Below are 20378 nucleotides of genomic sequence, written 5' to 3'. Positions count from 1 at the left end.
CACGTGGTCTCACAAATCCAGGTGCCTAGCAAACTACATTAAAATGACTACAAGAACTTAACCTAAATTAAGTTAATAACTGACAACAGTATGATTCAAAATATTATACACTTGATAAAGAGTAAACACATCAACAAAGACCAAGTGTTTGGTGCCAACATGTCATGGCTGGTAAAGAAAGAGTTGAGGTTTAATACCCAGTTGTTCATGGTACCCCAAGTTCTGATGTCCCTTTTGTCAACTGCTCCAATAAGAGTTATGGTTTGTGGTTGTAGACTTGAGTCGGTTTCCTCTCCATTATGCTCTTGCAGTACAGAGAACAGGAAGCCATCCGCCTTTGCCTCAAGCATTTCCGACAGCATAACTACACAGAGGCCTTCGAGTCACTGCAAAAGAAGACTCGGATAGCACTGGAGCACCCAATGCTCACCCACCTGCATGACAGGCTGGTGCTACAAGGAGACTTTGATGCCTGTGAGGAGCTCATAGACAAAGCTGTGAGAGGTATCGTACCAGAGCAAAACATTACAGGTTACTGCTGAGTTACCTCAGTGTTTTTTTTTTATTCTGACTCCCAACCAGTCAGTGATTTTGCCATAACTGATCCTCTTCTCTCCTTGCTAGACGGTTTGTTTAACCAGTATATCAGCCAGCAGGAGTACAAGCCCAGGTGGAGTCAGATCATCCCGAAATGCAACAAAGGTACAAGCGCCCAAGAAATCAACCGAGACGACATGAACAGTGAGACCCTCTATTCAAGCGGGAAATGTTCCCGATCCGTCATTCAAATATATCAGCACACTGTGAAAGCTCTGTGGCCTTGTAGCTAAAGTAATGCCAACCTCCCTCTTTTGTTTGTTGTCTCCCTCCCGCCCTCTGCTCCTCCCATTATTCCACCCATCACATCATCCTCTCTCTCACTTTCCTATGCGTCATCTTCCATCTCCCACGCTCATGTACCATCCTTGTGTCCTCCTTCGTCCCCTCTTTGCAGGTGATGGCGACGACAACAGGCCGGGGATGAGGGGAGGACATCAAATGGTCATTGACGTCCAGACTGGTAAGACCCACGCAGCCAGTGTTATGACTTGGCTGTTTAATCAACGCTATGACTCATACCCTCCTACACATGCTCAGAATGCAAAGCTCTATTACTGTTAAATCGAATTAACCCTCCCTCCAACTCCAGCCCTTCTCCAAAATAAAACAATACTGAGGGCATTTCTCTTCTTGGAGCAGATAAATCACGACTTTTGTTTTCTCAGAGACGCACAACTATTGTTTGTCGGTGGTGGCGTATTTGACCGAGGGGCATCTGAAAAACAAAAGCCTGCATTGTGTGAGTGTGTGTGAAAGAGTGATGCAGTGTCTGCAACGTGTGTAAGGACTGAGAGAAGGCATTGCATCCCTCTGGTCTGTGTCTCAGGCTGCACATACTGACCTCTGTGTTTCGGATGCAGTAGATGATAGGAGCAGTTTATACAGGAGATTCCCACTGATTTCTTATTCAAAAGTTCTGTCTCATCATGATCATTCTCACTCAATCTCTTATTTTCTGTTGTGTTTATGTTGGAACATGTAGACAGAGATCAAGTGTGAGTTTTGCTTCAACTTAGACTATGACAGGTCTAAATAAAGAAAACACTGACAAAAATGTAAAAAATAAACACAATTTTACGGATTTAACATCGTCCTGAAAATACTGAGTAAATTATAACTGACATTGTAATCTGTTATTTACATTCTTCTGCAACCAATCTTATTCTGAATGTTGCTAAAATGTGTGGCTATTTGTGCCTGTGTTTTATTAGCATTGCACATTATCCTACAACATATGACAACAACTGACTAAATAAAAGTTGGCAAACAGTTATTGAAAACAATATTCAGTGTAACAAAAGGAACATTTAGGAATTTAGGAAATGTGCCTGATTATTATAACTGCATTTTCACTGGGTGAATGGAATCGCATATTAAACACATAAAAACATCTTAGACGCTGCATTAAAGATATTCTTTAAGAAGTCATTTCTGCATTAAAACAGTAATCTCATATTTTATTAAATGCCACTGTGTTTTTCATTTGCTCACCTGTGACTTTATATTCCGGGTAAGCATCAGATGACAAGTTACAGAGGAGGGAAGGAAGCTTGCAACATGACTAACATAACATTGATGAAATTCTGAGACATTAGAGGATATTCTTGAACCTTTCTGCTTGATGTAGATGGATTGCATGATCCCATGCCACTTGCGTATTTTGTTTTGTCTTGTGTGACCTGGTTAAATTACGTATTGTGCGTTTAACTGGCATTTTTTACAGTAGTAATGAATGGTCATGTTTTACAAAGCAACATTTGACCTGGAAGACATGATATTTTAGTGGGAACAATTTCAATATGTAATTTAAATGTATACATTTATTAAAATAATGGTAAACACTAAATGATAAAGTTTGAATGACTAGCAATTGGGGTTGTCAACTAATCATAACCAGTGGCTCATTGCATATTTCGTGGCTTTCACAGTTCATTTTCTGGTCTGGACTCAGTTTTGGAATTGTAGCAATACTGGCTGAACTTATTTCCTCCTACACAAGTCTCTGATACAATCGCAACTTCCCACAACTGCCATCTGCCTGAGCTGCAATGGCCTATGTTTGACCCAAACAATGATGTTATCACAGCAGAGATTGGTAAAGTATTGGAGCTGTAAAGCGATAGTATATCACAATACATCCTGTGTTGTGTTATTGTAATGCTGCATTCTCCTTTGCCCTGTGACTGAGTAGTTCTCAAATGTAAGTGATTCTCAAATTTGTTTGGAATATATTTTAAAATGACAATGTGTTGGAAAGTCTCATTCCACACCAGAATAAATATCTAAAAATGAATGCTTCGATCCGATTCACTCACACGTGTGTTTTTAAGATACTATGAGAAGGTGATGCAGTATGTCTGTGTGTTCTGCCTGTGTATGTGTTTATGTTCACTGCTGCAGACTGGATCTTACCATGTGATGTTTCTCTGTGTTGGTAACTTTGTCTGCAATTGACTACATGCTCACCTTGGGGAACATTTAATGCTTTGTCAAAGCATAACTTTAATCAGATTATTCAAAGTAACTCTGAATATTGAGCGTCTGACACTTTCTGCTGTTTTTTCCCTGCAGAGACTGTGTACCTGTTTGGGGGCTGGGATGGCACACAGGACCTGGCTGACTTCTGGGCTTACAGTGTTCAGGAGAACCAGTGGGCCTGCATCTCCAGAGACACTGAGAAAGAGGTGCGTGAGATCAGAAAACATTTTGTTCAAACACAGATTTGTATTGAGGAAAGACACCAAAATGTACAAAATATGTTTGATACATTTAATGAGTGAAAAGTTGTGGGAGTGTAGCTAATGCTACTTCATACTGCTACTGCACTTTTTTTTTTTCAGCCATAGTTGGTGACTCCATAGAAATTCAGATTTATAAAACATTTAACAAATATTCAACAGCAATCAATTAACAAATTAGAATATGTTATTATTAGGTTATTGCAGTAAAGAAATAAAATAAAAAAAGTCCACCTTTACCTGTCCATACATAAGTGATGCTCGCATATTGATGCATTTATAACTAAAATCCAATGATATATATATTATACATATTTCTAGAATTAAATCATTCTGCATAATTAGTTCTTTTACTACACTGAGTTAAAAGTGGTTTAAGGTAAAATGTTTCTTTCTAGAATGATGTATTGCTGCTTTTACTACATTAAGGATTTATTTACATCCCACCACTGTTCTGTGCACCTATCAGAGTGGACCAAGTGCTCGCTCGTGCCACAAGATGTGTATCGACTCCCAGCGGCGTCAGATCTATACACTGGGCCGGTACCTGGACTCCAGTGTCAGGAACAGCAAGTCTCTGAAGAGCGACTTCTACCGCTATGACATTGATGCCAATACCTGGACGCTACTCAGCGAGGACACGTCAGCTGATGGGGGACCAAAGTTGGTGTTTGACCATCAGGTAGCTGGAATCTGTTTCTGTTTGTAGCTCCCTGACTTCTTGTTTCATTTGTACACTGGCTGGGAAACCAAACCCATAGTTGATCACTTTGACAGGTTACTGTTATTTGACTAGTGAAACATGCTTAACTATCACTGATATGAATAACATTGACAAAATATAGGAAACACTTTATAATATAAAGCAAATTATTACAACAATCCCACAAATTGCAGCTTTCAAAATGACAAAGCTCACACCACTCATATATATATAATTTTTAACTGGTTTCAAGGTGGGTGAACTTTATAAACTGGTAACTGTCTGTATGGCATTTTGTAAGCACACACAATTTGTGTATTTTCTAATGTTCCTGTTCATTTTTCAATATACATTTCTTGTTAAGAAACTATGAAAGTATGAGGTACAAAACCTTGTGACGCAATTAGTCAAATAGTTATTTGATAAGACATAAACTAGCAACATCTGTTAAGATAGTCCTTAAACAGAAATCCCATAAGTGCTCTGGATCTATCTTATCAAATGGGAATAGTAATCAGTCTACTGTGATAGTAAGCTGAATATATTTGGTTGTCAGCCTACAGATTTGGACAAAAAAGCAATTTCAAGATCTCGCCTCCCACCATGTCTACAGGGGAGGTGTAGCATGAGCAGCATATCAGCAGAGCAGCAGCAGTTTCAGTGCTCTGTCCTTGACTACACAGGGTGCATTTACACATATTGACTGTAGAGCACCTGTGTATTGGTAGCATTCAGATCCCTATGCGCAGTCTGCGTAACTCAGCTTGTAAAACAGAAGAAAATAGACTTGAAGTGAAATTTCCTAGATTTCGCAGCTCATATAATATTGAGGGAATAACTATAGGTTTTGTCATTTTTTTAAAAAAAATTGTTTTTTAGCCAAAGAAAGCTGTTTATGGCTGAAACACAACTGAACGGAATGTCTGGGTTTTTAAGTAGAAAAATGTATGAATCAGAATCTGCTTAAAAACCCAGAGATTCCATTGAGATGTGTTTCAGCCGTAAACAGCTCAGCTGTGTTTCAGCCATAAGCAGCTGAATCCACTTTCATTAACACCTCTCTTTAATTTCTTGAGCAAATCTGAGGAAATTCTTGAGGAAATCTGCGCTTGCTAACTCTTTTTGAACTATTACACTTCCTGTTTCCCCATCTCTCGTCCTCTTTGTCCTCTCCTCTTCCTGCAGATGTGCATGGACTCAGAGAAGCACATGATCTACACTTTTGGCGGGCGCATCCTGACATGTAACGGCAGCGTGGAGGACAGTCGGACATCAGAGCCTCAGTTCAGTGGCTTGTATGCCTACCACTGCCAGGCCGGAACATGGAGCCTCTTGAGGGAAGACTCGTGTAACGCCGGGCCGGAAGATGTCCAGTCTCGCATTGGACACTGCATGCTCTTCCACACTGTGAGTCCTATTTGCCCTTCTGAAGACATGTTTTGGTTCATTATTGCTTGGTTGTTTTGATAAGCTCCTTCAAGCTTTAATGTTAATCATTATCTCTTTGTTTCTCCATTTCTGACTTTGTTTCTTTTACCTTACAATCATAGAGAAACCGCTGTCTGTACGTGTTTGGAGGACAGAGGTCAAAGACTTATCTCAATGATTTCTTCAGCTATGATGTGGATGGAGACCATGTTGAGATCATATCTGATGGCACGAAGAAAGACTCAGGCATGGGTAAGATTTGATTTCCGTCGAACACTTCTTTCTCTGTGTACGAAGAGGAGGCATCAAGGCCAATGCCAGCTGTGTTTTCTCTCAGCCACTATGCTGCACATTATCCATTCACTTCATAGGATTAAATGTTACTATCAAACTTGATTGAATTATGACAGAGGTTATGAGGTTGGCTATGCTAAGCTAGGTTACGCTAACAGGGCAGCAGCAGGCTAAGTCTCTAAGCTAGTACACTGCTTAATAATGATCTTCCAAGAGTGTAGTATAGTGGAAGAATGCTTTATGAATGCTATATGAGTGTTTTGATTAAATGGTTCAAATTTAAATGTGTCTGATATAATTTCAACACTGGTACTATGTTGTACCTTTTGTACAAAAACAAATTCATATTGAGGCTGTGTTACTTTGAATTTTACTCCCTTGCACGTTTACATGCAGGATGAAACCTTAGCTGGAACTCCAAAAATGTGATTTAATATAAATTCCCCGAATACTTGTTATATCAGGCACCCCTTGTGCTGTCATTTTCAAAGCCACCATCTCACTAGCATGGTTGAGGGTTTTTGGGTAGCTGCCCGCAGGGGTTTTGTTTAACACAAACCTGTGGCTCCATCACACAAAGTAAACAACCTGTGATCATCTCTGCTGCTGCATTTAGAGTCTAATGGGCTCTGTGTGTTTGTGGGCTTCTCTGCCTCTGACAGATGTAACCGATTCCATGCCTAAAAAGCTTTGACAGCAGTCACACACTTCCTGCCCTGTTAGACAGATTGACTGAGCTCAATGCCCACTCTCAGCTCAACCTCAAACACAGCACAAATAGACCCCTGTCTCACCCTCTGTTCTGTCAGAGCCAAGCAGGGAGAGAGAATCTGGATGTTGTGATAATAAGGGAGAGAAAAATTGAAAAATTCAAATGGGTGTGCAAGTGAAACAGAGCAAGAAAGAACAGAATGTTTTTTGGCAGGAAGGAAGGAAGGAGCATGCCTAAACAGTTCTCTCTTTCTCATAATCAGTGTCACATGTTGATTTATGCTGTGGCTCAGCACTGCAGCAATATCTGGTGTTGTTGGTCTTCACGTGCTGACCTGTAACCCCCACTCTGTGCGAGACAACTTGCGTCTGCTACACAGTCTGCCGTCTGTCTGCCTGTCTGTCTTAACTTGGCTGGGAGTTTTAGTCAAATTAAGCTCATTTAGATGACATCACTGTAATATTGTCTGTGTTGTCCCACAGTTGTAGCACACTTGGAGAGACTCAGACACTATTCATATCATAGAGGTGACTCTGTGTATTTGAAAGTACTGTCGATGATTCACAGTTGCTGTATGCTGTCTGTTGCTATGAAACTTCCTGGATAAAATACCATCCTGTTGCATTTTTCCACTCAGTTGTTTTAAAGATGTTTAAAACTATGAGGCCTGCCTTTGCAGTGCTTTGCTCAGTTCTCTTTTACAAGGTGCAAGCTAAATGAATTTGACATTATTTTGTGCTCATTTGCCTTTGTTTAAAAAAATAGAGTGCTTGAGTCCTACTACAGCTATTGTATGGAGTGTTAAGTGTTGTTGTTGAGGATGAGTTCATGAGTCTCACAGCCTGGGTGATGAAGCTGCTCTGTAGTCTGGTGGTTTGACTGCAGAAACTTCTTTTGCCAGATAGCAGGTTGAACATACCATGGCTGGTTTGGGTGTCATATTTTGGTATGCTCAGGGCTCTGCAAACATGTCACTTCACCAATGTCCTGGTGCTCTGTAGATGGGTAGCAATGATATTCTTAAAAGTGTGAATCACCCATTGTAGAGCCTCCCTGTCCTGGAACGTGCATGAATCATGCCAGTTTGTAATGTTTCCAGTCGGGATGCTTTCTGTTTCTCCGCTATAAAAGTTGACCAGAATCTTGCTCTGCAATTTAGCCTTCCGAAGTGTCCATAGGAAGTTGAGCCTTTTTCTGCGCTTTTTAAACCAGGGTGGTGATGTTTGATGAAGATAGGTTCTCAGTGTTAATTCCAAGGAACCAAGAACTGTTCACCTGCTGCACTTCAGCTCCACTGATGTAGACAAGGTGTGTGTCTTTGCCTCCTTCTTTCTGAAATCAACAATCAGCTCCTTGGTTTTGCTGACATTGAGCAGTAGATTGTTCCCTGTGCACCACTCTGCAAGATTGTTGATTTCTTCTTGATATGAATCGCTTGTTGTTGTTTATGATACGGCCAATGATGGTGGTGGGGCTGAGCACATAGCCCTGGGGGGCTTCGTTGTTGAGCACAAACGTAGACGAAGTATGACCACCAATCTGAACTCTGTGGGGTCTGTTTGTGAGGAAGTCCAATATCCAGTTGCAGAGGGTTGTACTAAAGCATGAAGTGTTTAGCTTTCCAGTCCCAGACTTCATGGGTAGGTTTGTGTTGAAGCTGTTTACTTTGTGCCAGTACATTTGTGTTGCTCAGAATTTCTTTTCAGAAGATGGGGATACCATTATGGGAAGAACAATGTATTTATATTTTTTTAGGTTTTTTTGCATACCAACTTAATTCAGTATAGTGTAAGTAAAATAACATTAATAATTGAATTTAACAAAGTATCTCTTTGTTTGCAGTAAAACTCTAAATGCTGCTTGATAGTTATGGTAAATCAGTCAATATCAAAATGTTTAGCTACACATGATTTACACATGAATAATTACCTAACAGCAATATTAAATAATCATTAGATTTTATCCAAATATAGATTTGATAGGCAGAATATAGTCTTTGGTGCACAGCGTTCACTAGAGTGAACAGATGTATTTTGAGTCACAGACAGAAAATCTACAAACAAATATTGTTAAAATCTGTGAAAAGTGTTCTAACGAAGTAACATCTCTTTATTAGCATCTTATCTTTTTCTTTACTATTTAACTATTATTTCTGAGTCACCTTGTTAAATGTTGATGTGTGGTGTCTGCTGCAGAAGACATTACATAACTCTTTCAAAATAAAATCAACTTTTAAAAGACAAACATTTAAAAGGAATTATGTCTTGTGGTTCAAAAATGTGTGCACCAATGGGTTAGCATCATTATTATTATTATTATTATTATTATTATTATTATTAATAAATTATTCCTGTTTTTCTGGCATTTAAAGTGGCAGTTACCGCAGGTATTTAGCTCTTATACTAAATCAGTTGAGTGCTGTGCTTGCAGCTTATCCTGATTATCATGCTTGTTGTGCGCAATCCATAGAAAAAAAAGGCAAAACGAAGTTCCTTAGTTTGACTTCAGACAGTGGAATTGCTCTTTAACATGTCAGAGCTGTGCTGAACTGTTGATGCAGTATTAATTGAGATTAAACTAGGTCAGATTAGGTTTCTATTAATCAAAATGTAATTGTATTGGAGCACATCATTATATGATTCAATTACACATATTTAGTAGGAATCTTCATAAATAATGTTGCTGTTTGCAGTATTAAACAAACTAACTGCCATATGAGCCCTGTGTGCAGCCCTAACAAACATTGTTTACATTCAGTCATTTGATCAGGGCTGTGACTTCTGGAACAGCTGGAATTGCTCTTACCCCTGACACACATATGAACCTAACCCCCAGTCATGTGATTTTTGCTGCCTTGCTACACCTACAGCAGGTCTCAGGCCTGCTGAAATAACAGGAGAACAACAGCGTGTGTCGGCGTTTCTCCATCACACCCATCCTCATTTGCATGCTTTTCACTCCTTCTCTGCCGGGACTTGTTGCCATGGAGGCGTATTGCTATGTTATCAAGTAGTTTTCTTTAAGCTCTGCGTCTTTTACATTTACTCTTCTCTCTCTATTTTGGGATAAAGGAAGATTTTCCCCCATGCTATCAAAACTGCACTAACCGGTAAACTTAATTCAAACAATGTCTGATTCTTGTCAGAGCTGAATCAGATCTGCTGGAGGAGTAAATGTTTTTATTTTCTGATTCGACCTCCCCGCTGATTAATCGTTGCTATTTTTTGCCTACACAGTACCGATGACGGGCTTTACCCAGAGAGCCACCATCGACCCCGAGCTCAATGAGATCCACGTCTTGTCAGGCCTCAGCAAGGACAAGGACAAACGCGAGGAGAATGTCCGGAACTCCTTCTGGATCTATGACATTGCACGCAACAACTGGTAGGAGAGAGATAAACACACACACAGGCTTCTGTGACCACCACTGCAGCAACAAGGAGCGAACATACGCACACGCACACACACAACACACACCCACACCCACACATACACACACACACAGGAAATCCTTTCACTCACACCAGCTCTTTGTAGCCAAGATGTTTACCACAACAGATAACAGAGAGAATGCTTGAAAACAACACACTCTCAGTCACTAATCAATGTATTTATACAAATTTCACCAATGCAGAGAGTTAAATTACAAAGCATGTCCTGACCTCTCATCCCTCCACCAGGGAACTGCATGTTCCCAGTGTCTATGTGATTATATGTGTGTGTGTTCTTTCGTGCGTGCGTGCGTGTGTGCGTGAGTGCGCGCTCTGTATGTGCACACTTCATATTTGGATCAGTAGCTGTGAAAGAACAGGCTGCACCCCTTACTGTTCCAGTACATTGATTTCAGTAACTGTTCTTGTACTCACTGTCCAGTGAAATAAGTCAGTGAGACATTTGCAGAATTATGTTGACGTGTGCTTGTTCCTCTCTCCTAGGTCTGTGTGTGTGCATGTCTGTCTGCATGTCTGTGTGTGTGTGTCGGTATGTAGAAAGGAGTGGCGTACATGCATGACAAACTGAATTATTTAACGGCATTTGTTTTTACCTCCTTTTTTAATGTGTGTGTGTGTGTGTGTGTGCATGTGTGCCTGTGCAGGTCATGTGTATATAAGAATGATCAGGCAGTGAAAGAAAACCCGAGCAAGGCTCTGCAGGAGGAGGAGCCATGTCCACGCTTTGCACACCAGCTAGTCTACGATGAGATGCACAAGGTAACACACAACTCACACTGTCACGCACTCTTATTTCACACACTTATTTCATACTTTCACTTTAATTTAAAGTGAACACATCTCCTGGCTCCACTTCTTGATCACAGCTGTCTTCTGTTACATGAACAGTGAACAACGCTGGTGAAGAGCCAAGAGTCAGAAGTAGAAAGTAGGGATGTAATCATTAGGATTTTATCGATAACGATACCAATACCGATACTCCTGATCGGTACCGATACTTATCGATACTACAAAATGTAATTTTGAGTTAAAAAAATAAAGACTTTACAAGATGTCAAAAGATTCATCCTTCTTTTTTATTATCACATGGTAATATTAAAGCTTGAACAGAACAGAAGCTGTGCAATTACAAGTACTCCGCAACAGATATCCAGGACTTTATATCTGGTGGATGCCGGAGCACAGCGCAGCAATTCAGCTGAATTAAGCACCCAGCAGACAGGAAGTCATGCACAGAAATAACAATATAACATCCAGTTACTTTTCAAGATAAAACACTCCGTGTTGACACCAGCGCACAAATCTCAAACAAGAGACAAACACAAGCTCTTCTACTAATCCTTTGGTCGGGACACTTCCTGTTGTTGTTTCTATGACACATACCTATAACTGCGGTCGCGAGTGATTATATGATTATCGCGGAAACTCCTCGGCCTTGGACGCCAGCTGTCTGTCGTAACGTTACTGCGATATCAAAACCAGCCGTTGGGGTTTAGCAGACGGCTGACGGCGGAGCAAAACCGGATCAGAGCCGTAATGCAATGGACAGTTTCCAGTGGAAATCACTAAATCACTGAACACTTGGAGTGTGTGCATAGTATGAGGCTAAAAGAGTGCAGTGTGTTTGATTGTTATAACAAAGCCAGTAAAGTTAGCAGCCCGGCTAACACTAAAAGCAGCGGCACCCGGTTTCGTTTCTGCAATGTCAAGTCATAGAGTTTGTTGTTAGGTTTATAGTCATTAGGGTTGGGTAGACGTTAAAAAATCCATCCATGTCAAAAACCAGTTAAAAATCATTTTTAAAAAAAGTAAAAAAGAAAAAAAAAGAGTACCAATAACAGTACCGTTTGTCCAGAATCTTAACAGTACCCTGGTAACGACCCAATTAGGAGCCGGCACCAAAAAGTACCGGTCCATGGTATACATCCCTAGTAGAGAGAGGATTATGACCCCAGTTGTGACTCAAATTCTCTCAGCGATCAGAAGAAAAATCACAAATTCAACTACACGAGTAGATGTTAAAGATTTTCTCCTAACCTGTCAGTTTTTCTTCCAAAAATGAACTGCATATTTGAGCTTTTTAAATAGTCCATTTCTGAACCAATCTGAAATGCCCAGGTTAAGGAGACCCGAAGCCCAGCAACATTTTTTTTTTTTTTTTTGATAGTCTTTTGGCTGCATTAATCACAACAAAACTCTGGGGCATGAAATAGCTTTTATTTTTAACTGAGGAAAGGAAAAGATCACTCATTATGTAATACTTGGTGTGACTTTCCAGTTGAAAACAGTGAACAGTTTTGTAAGTTTAGCAAAAACATTTTCTTCAATTTAGTTTGCTTAAGTTTATAATATATTCAGTTTGGGGTTTATAGGTTCGTATGCATATTTCATTTTGTGTATTTCCAGGTTCATTACCTGTTTGGTGGAAACCCTGGGAAGTCTTGTTCTCCCAAGATGCGGCTGGATGACTTCTGGTCCCTCAAACTGTGTCGGCCATCCAAGGAGTACCTGCTCCGCCACTGCAGATACCTCATCAGGAAATACAGGTGTTTAGCTTTTTAAATCACGGCCATAACACCATATCATAATGTGCTGTGTCTTTAATTGATGCACCAATATCATAAACCTAACCCATTATCAACATCCCTACTGATATTCTTAAATAGATGGGGTATTGCCAAAGACTGATTATAATGATGACTCACAGACCCCAAACAGTATAATGATTTAAAAACAGTGATGTTCTGGACCTTTCACACAGAAAAACAATCCCAATCAATTTCTTGCATTAAGGTGTCCAAAATTCAAATAAATGAAAGCTCTGGCATCAGATCAGTCATTTGTATTGGCAAGTATCAAGATACTGGAAACAAGAAAAACAAATGGTGAAATCAGTGTATCCTCAACCTTGATATTGAGTTCCGAGGGAAAAAAAACTAGTGTTGATAAATGTTTTGGATGTTATGAGGTCAGTCCCAGTTGAAACCATTGTACCTTTTACCTATTTTTCCCTTAGTAACTCTTTACAGATCCTAAAAGAAGGTCAGAAAAGACATAGATTAATAGAAGCTGGTTAATTGCCAGACATTTGATGTACGAGTAGGACAAAATGTTATGTCTGGAGGATGTTCGTGTTGTTTTTCAAAATCCATTTATTTACCATTTGTTTAGAGGTTTGTTTCATTTGTTCACAGCATTGCCACTGTAGAGGAGCTTATTCTTTTAAATGAAAAATACCATTTCAGGACTCATCAATATGTAAAGAAAAGACCTTTGACTTGTTAATGTAATACGATACAGCAATGGAAAGTCAAAGAAAGGTAATGGAATCTTCCATCCAGGTGATGATGGGAAACCAGAGTTACTGAGCTGTGGGGTTATATCTGCTTTGTGTCTGTTGCCACCTAGTGTCTCTCTGTTGTATCTGCAGCATGTTTACCTTCATCGTGTTTTGTTTGGCCAGGTTTGAGGAGAAAGCCCAATCTGAGCCGTTGAGCGCACTAAAATACCTGCAGAACGACTTGTCACTGACGGTGGACCACACAGACCCTGATGAGACCAAAGAGGTACTATACTTAATAGTTAATGAATGACCATGTGAGAGAGATTGAAAAGAGGGAAATCCATACATGTGGAGGAAAGAAAAAGCATACGACTGTGTGTATACTAGATGGAGGTTGAGATGTAAAATTTGAATGTTGAACATCTTGGTTTGTGATTTATGCAGATGTTCCATTTACATAAGAACTGGAGCTATAATTTGTAACCTCCATCTGTCCATTTGGATGTGTAATGAGAAGGTATAGTTTGCCCTCATTTGTATGCTGAGGGTTACAGCAGCTTCATGAGTTTCATCTGCAGTGGCTGTTTGTTCAGTACTGTTTAACGTAAAAGATTCTCAAACATTTGCTTTGTGCTTCAGTTCCAGCTCCTGCCGTCGGCTCTCTTTAAGTCTAGCTCCGACTTCATCCCTCTGGGTAAGAACCTGGTCTCTGATCACACAAAATGCCACATTTGTCTTCAGACATGACCATGATTCTGTGTTCTGAGTCTTATATTAAACCAAGAGCTGCTTCACCTGAGAAAGTGTAATTTGATCTTAAGAATGGAAGTCACCTAAGTCACATGGGGGTTGCTTCAGTTTGGAGTAGAGGTTGACTGAAATTTGAAACACCAAAATAATATCTATGGTTAGACAAACTAATAGCTGATAAATGGGCTTAAAAAATAGAAATTAGCAATTTTTGGCAAAACTGAATAATTTCTTAGATGAACATATATGTAAAAGTAAAAAGTAACAGAGGAATTAAATTGATACATTTAAATCACTGAACTTTAAACTCTAAAGTAATAAACACCAAATTAGATATACGAACATCGGTCCTACTGTAAAAATCTAGATGGGAGTGATTTTAATTTTTTGTGCTTTTATTAACCCCTTAAATTAAGTAATTCCAGTTGAGAAGCCTGGTTATATAATGCAGGAAGCATAAATAACATAAATAGAATTCATCATAGGTGTACAATGACATCATCTTGACTTCTAAGGCACCACCACACAAAATGGTGATGCATATCCCTGTCTGACTGGTGGAGGCTTAGCAGCCAAGCAGCAGGTTTTGACGATTTGTTTTGCCAATCAGCTAAGCCAAATTATCAGTCGACCTGTAGTGCAAATAAGTAGTGTAGTTTTGTTGTTTTAGTATTATTTAAGTAGAACTGTTTACCGCAACTGGAAAATATAAGTTAAAAATTATTATAGTTCACATATATACAATTTTCTGTAGGATTTTTTTTCATCACCTGTGGAAGGGGTTTTGATGTACTCCTGATGATGCGTGTGTCCAGAGCCGATATCGAAATTTAACTTTTTGACCTTTTATGATTTAAAATAAAAAATAAAATTCCAGCAGCCAGGCATAGGGGCAAGTTAGTTTTTTTCTTGTTCAGTAAAGTAGTGTCCTCAGCCCTGTTTGTCACTCTGTCTGGAGAGAAAACGCTGTCCTTGCACTAGTGTTTCACCGTTCCACTTGGTCATCCTCAAAGTCGATGTATGTAAGGCAAACACAGATTTTACCTACCTGCTTTATCTAATGTTGAGAGTTTACTGACAAACATCTCCTGTTCATATCTGACAAATTTCCACCAGTCAAAAAAAATCATTAGTCCCAGCATCTCTCAGTGTAAAACTAAATTGAAATAAATAAGTATAAACGTGATGAAAGTCAGCCATTCTGCTGCCCATAGCACTTTCTGAAATTAGGTGTTTCTGTTTTTGTTTCGACCTCTCTCTCTCCCCAACCTCTCACCTCTTAGGGTTCTCAGACGTAGACCAGACGTACGCTCAGCGGACGCAGCTCTTCGACACACTCGTCAACTTCTTCCCTGACAGCATGACCCCTCCCAAGGGTAACCTGGTAGACCTCATCACGCTCTAGCTCCGACCCTTAACACACCCACTCCTCCTCCATCGCCTCACCCATTGGACTGAGTTGACACCTGCCCATCCACACACCTGATGGGACAGAGGAGACCAGTTATTTTTCTATTCCTGAACCCTTCTAGTGGGATTACTCCTTATCTGGAGCCTCCTGCTGTATCCATCTGTGTTAGCAGATGGTGAGGGTCATAAACACACACTTAGACAACACTGGTATTTGGATATGGGCGAAACTCTTAAACCTGAGGTGTGGTTGCTTATCCCTTTGATTTTCGTGCTGATGAAAATGTCTCAGCACATGCATAGGCCCTCTGAACTCTGCCAAACATCACTTGTTTTTCAACTTCACTTGATTTTATTTCTCCGAAACGTTAAAGCCAAAAACGAGGATTTGTAAGCATTTGTTTACAATCTTTTTTCATAGATTTTCCTTTTTTTAGGTGTTGGATTTATGCTTTGTACCCACACAAACTTCCACAGTCAACCACATGTTTCCGACTACATGTTTGGAGTAAAACAGATGAAGAGTATGTGTCTGTTCAGACCAGTTGTTGTGGAAGTGAAGTTCAAATTCAATGATTGTTAATTTTTTGAGGGCAGGACGGTGTGATCATGATCCGGGAAACCACTTCGCTCCACAGCTACAGGCATATCTGTTCCATTGGTGAAATATGAACATCTCTCCTGCAAATCATTCATTTTGATGATTTGGTAAGCTTGCTTTTCTATAGCACATGCCCTATTTATCATTGTGACGCCCACGCTAAGACAAAAAGAGTTAAAAAAAAAAAAAAAAAAAAAATGTAATAGTGTTGTATGGACAATACGGAACAATTCTATGAGATGAAGTATGAAGTTTAATATATATCTAAATATAACTTATCTTGGTTTTGGTTGTTATCCCTGTCAAACTGGTGAGTACATTTGGATTTACTACAGAAGACACAAGATGATTTCCTCTGCAATTAATGGACTTTAACTTCAATGCTGTACAGGATATGTAAATATACATATAGGATTATTTTGATTGAACAGATTCTGTGCAGGATCTTGTTCTTTTTTGCCCCGTTTCATCAAAAAGTCAGGTACAGTAACTTTCTGGCTCCACTTTTAAGACTTACTGCATATTGGAAAAGAATTGAAAGCAATTGTTGTGTGCAGGCGTGCCTGTGTGTGTGTGGAGTGCAGGTGCCAGTATTCCAGTTTGACAATTAGAATGGAAAAAGGCATTTTTGGTCCGTTTGTCATGGTGTGTAGACATGATGTTCCTCTAGTGTCATGAATTAGTGAAATATCTTTCTTTTGTTCTTTCTAAAAATCCCAAGTTGGGCCCCTTTTTAATAGTTTTGTTTTGTAGACAGCAGGCTTGAGTATAATAAGCCTAGCCACTGCATCATCCCTTCAAACCATGTAATGAAGACTCTTGTCAGGTATTACACCACTTATACCATGGCCAGCTGGCATGAAGTCTGGCAGACATGGGTTGTTTTTAATCGACACAGAAGATTTTCACAAACAACTGTCTGCCTGTTAAGTCTTTACTCATCTTACAAAGGGTGAACGCTGGTGGAACATGGGGAACACTATTCAGTGTTGGTGATTGAGATGTCAATCACTCACAATCTTATTTATTATTCCTGATAACAAGATACTTGAGTGTGTGAAACTGCTGGTTTGTGGTTCAGTGTTTCCCACAGATTGACTGACTGTGTGCATGTGTACCTGTGATGGTGGTGGGTGGGAGGTTATATCAGACCTGAGCCAGTAACCTACGTTAAACATTATAGTCGGCACGTTTACAGGAGAGGTGTAATACTGGAACATCTCTACCTCTCTGTGTTTCTCTGCAGAGCATGTTTGATTGACAGTAGTGGGAGCAGTGACGACAGATGGTCTATTAGTTAATATATTGTGGATGGTGTCTGTCCCTCCAACAGATACGAAAATGAAAGTTAAAAAAATGCTAAAATTGGTTGTGAAATATACTTAGGCTGCCCACCCATTTAATGTCTATGTGTGGGAAACACTGGTTCAGCTGTTTGTGGTAAATGAGGAAGGGACACCCAGCACAAAGGTTCCCATCAACACTAACTTTGGAATGTATTTCACAGTTGTAGGGAAAAGCCCTGTCCTACTGGCTGTAACATTACTAAAACAAAGATAATTTGGGGCAGGAGCTGGGCTAATGGCAGATTGTTCAGATCTTCATACAGAGGTAGAGTGGGGCTCAGTCACATAAGAGTAGCCAGAGGATTTGTTTCTTGCTCAAGGATACTTGAGAAGTTTGTTGGTCTGACTGATGATGACCATGACCTCTGCTCACAGCTGGAAAAGTTTACCTCTGCTGTCACCAAATCGTTAAGTTTTCATTGGTGCTTACTGGTTACTCAAAGTCACACTGTCAGTTTTCTTTATTGTCTTCCATGACTCTCAGTGAGATGCCAACGGGTTGTCTGGTAGTGGTAATATGATCACTGTCGTCCCATCGATAAAACTCAGTGGTCACTGGTCAGGGTAAAGAATCAAATGATTGTCTCTCCCGGTCCTACATTTCTAACAACTGTGATACATCAGAGCACAGCGTCACTCGACATCCCTGGCAAATCTGCTATGACTGTTAAACTCAATTTGTACAGATTTAGTGTGTAATGTACAGGATCAGTGCTATTTCTATCTGTGAGCTCAAAGAACATGGAGGACAAAGGACATCACAAGGTCAGCTTGACAAGAGGGCAGAATTGGGTGTAAAAGATGTTTTGTTTGTTGTGTGACTTAATGGCAAAATTAAAAACAATCTTAACTTAATATCTCATTTAATTTTATATTGACTGAGGGGTCACATCTGTAATAGGAGTGAAACTCTGTTTACTGAGACTTTGAAATCAGACAAACAAGTTGACAAATTAGTCCCTATTCAGTGGCATTTTAACAATGCTGCGCTACAGCTGAGGCACTTGCTTTGAAATTAAAGGACCATACTGGTGTGTTGAGGTACATTACAGGATCGTCCTGTGAACGAACATTCTTCCACACAGTGTGTCAAAGAATGTGTAAGTTTGAGTGTTGGCTGCATGGCATACTGCTGTTGGTTTCATTTGATTTCAGCTTCTGTTAATGATGATATAGATAATAATCATAATTACATTTACTGTGATGGGCTGCCTGTTTCACTTCTGAATGAATGTGTTAAATGGTGCTGAAGTGAACTGAAACCAGCTGCTATGTGGAACGCAAGGGAACAGCAAAAGCATGTTTTAGAGGAAGGCTGGCAGTAATGTCAGAAATAGATACACGGCTCTGCTTTCCTGCTGAGAGTTGGCTGAGGAGAGCGGTACCAGTCATGTCTGTACATGCCTCCCTCTAATTATTAAGCTACCACCAACAGCTAGTTAGCTAAGCTTAGCCTCAAGACTATTAACAGGGAAACATACAGACCAGCTCTGGCAAAAGGTAACAGAACCTGCCTTCTGACCCTTCTAAAGCTCATTCATGAACAAAGTTGGAGTGTGTGGTGATAATCTGATTTAATAACAAGGCCTCAGGAGGTGTATGTGCCTGGCCAATATACAGTCAGTTACATAAACTCCTGTAAAACTCGTCAATTTTACACTTTTTGCAAATTGACCAAACAACCTAAAAGGTGTTAATAAGTTTGCTTAAGAGGTGCTCAGATGTAGATATTGTTGCCTTTTGGACCAAGCCAGGTGAGCTTTTTACCCCTTGTTCCAGTCTTCATGCTAAGTTAACCTGCTAGAAATGGCTATATTGCGTACAGGCATGAGTGGGATGTCAACCTTCAAGTCTGTCTTAGAAATTTGGAGAAGTACACTTTTTTTTTGCTTTCTTGCAAATTATTCCTTGAAAGATACATGATTTGAAGCATGCGTGCTGGAATTTACTAGGCAAAAAACACACTGGTATAGTCCTTCAGGTGTCAGACATGAGCTTCTTTTTTTCTACAAACCCCAGTCTGAATAGAAACGTCTGATGCTTTATCGAACACACTTGATGAATCTGTATCTTGTCAATTGAGCTCCCCGCTGAATTGAAAAGATATAGATTGATCACTTGCTTTGATGTGGCTTTAAATTGATAATGTGCTACTTTATGTGAGAGAGATTGTTCCATTAAATGCACTATATATTGTATACAATATCTGATCTCAAAAGGATGTCGACCCCCTCAGGATGTGGTTCTCTGTGATTATGGGTGCTCTGCTAATGTACTTATCATCACTGTAGATAATCTTTTCTATGATCTGCCTGTTTCCGTCACTCCAAATTCGAGTTGCGAGACATTTAATTCTCTAAATTCATCAATTGAGGAAAGTCAATCATGATGTGGGATGTTGCCGATTGTATTTCGAGTATTTGGCCATTTTGCACGTTAATGTTAGTTTGCTGGAGGCAGATCATGGCATGTCTTACATGTCCGTTCATGTTTATTTTGCCCATAATCCTGCTGCCCTGATACTGACTAAAACTAAACAGATCAGCGTTTTAAACACAAAGAAAAACAAAACACCAGAGCAAAAAAAAAAAAAAAAAAGGATGAAACTATCTTAGAAAATGACAATGCTTTGTGGGGGATTATTTATGATATTTGACATCATTAAGGGCTCATCTTGCTTGGGTAGCATCTATTTTTGTTTTGTGCCAGAAGAAAACTGAGTTTTAAAGACTAATTGAAAGCACCTTTGTAAAGAAAAAGAAAAAAAAACAATGCCAAATACTAATTTTCTTTGTGCTATTTTAGGGTAAACATCCTCCATGTGACAATGTTTGCTGGATGAAATGTTATTTTTTTCATTTTCATTTTTTTTTTTTCTTTGCATTTTGCCCTTCTCTCGACCCCTGGGTGGGACTCGAGTTTAAAGGCTGGTACTCTCAGATCAGTGAGCACTACTCTGTGGATACAGTGAATGTGTAGAAAGCCTTGTAGTATTGCATTGTATGTAATGTATATAATGAATAAAGATTGTATTTTGTTGAGGTTTTCTTAACTTCTCTCT

General features: G+C 39.6%; 1 protein-coding gene across 2 annotated transcripts in view; it reads left to right on the top strand.

The window, feature by feature from the left end:
* mkln1 (muskelin 1, intracellular mediator containing kelch motifs) overlaps positions 1-20369 on the top strand; it is a 30094-nt gene extending 9725 nt beyond the window's left edge. Inside the window, exons 6-18 of one of the 2 annotated variants that reach the window (XM_037121559.1) lie at positions 312-504; positions 625-702; positions 995-1060; positions 3172-3284; positions 3808-4020; positions 5227-5448; positions 5592-5721; positions 9712-9859; positions 10572-10686; positions 12334-12473; positions 13391-13493; positions 13850-13904; positions 15244-20369. In XM_037121559.1, coding sequence (XP_036977454.1) covers positions 312-504; positions 625-702; positions 995-1060; positions 3172-3284; positions 3808-4020; positions 5227-5448; positions 5592-5721; positions 9712-9859; positions 10572-10686; positions 12334-12473; positions 13391-13493; positions 13850-13904; positions 15244-15365 — 1698 coding nt within the window. In that variant the 3' untranslated portion in view covers positions 15366-20369. Of the gene's footprint in view, positions 1-311; positions 505-624; positions 742-994; positions 1061-3171; positions 3285-3807; positions 4021-5226; positions 5449-5591; positions 5722-9711; positions 9860-10571; positions 10687-12333; positions 12474-13390; positions 13494-13849; positions 13905-15243 lie in introns of both variants that reach the window. The other variant, XM_037121558.1, reaches the window with a different exon arrangement.
* Positions 20370-20378: the final 9 nt, after the last annotated feature.

Source organism: Acanthopagrus latus, chromosome 14 (genome assembly GCF_904848185.1).
Source record: "Acanthopagrus latus isolate v.2019 chromosome 14, fAcaLat1.1, whole genome shotgun sequence".
Classification (NCBI taxonomy): Eukaryota; Metazoa; Chordata; class Actinopteri; order Spariformes; family Sparidae; genus Acanthopagrus; species Acanthopagrus latus.
Note: the sequence above shows the minus strand (reverse complement) of the source record. Positions and strands in the feature narration are given on the sequence as shown.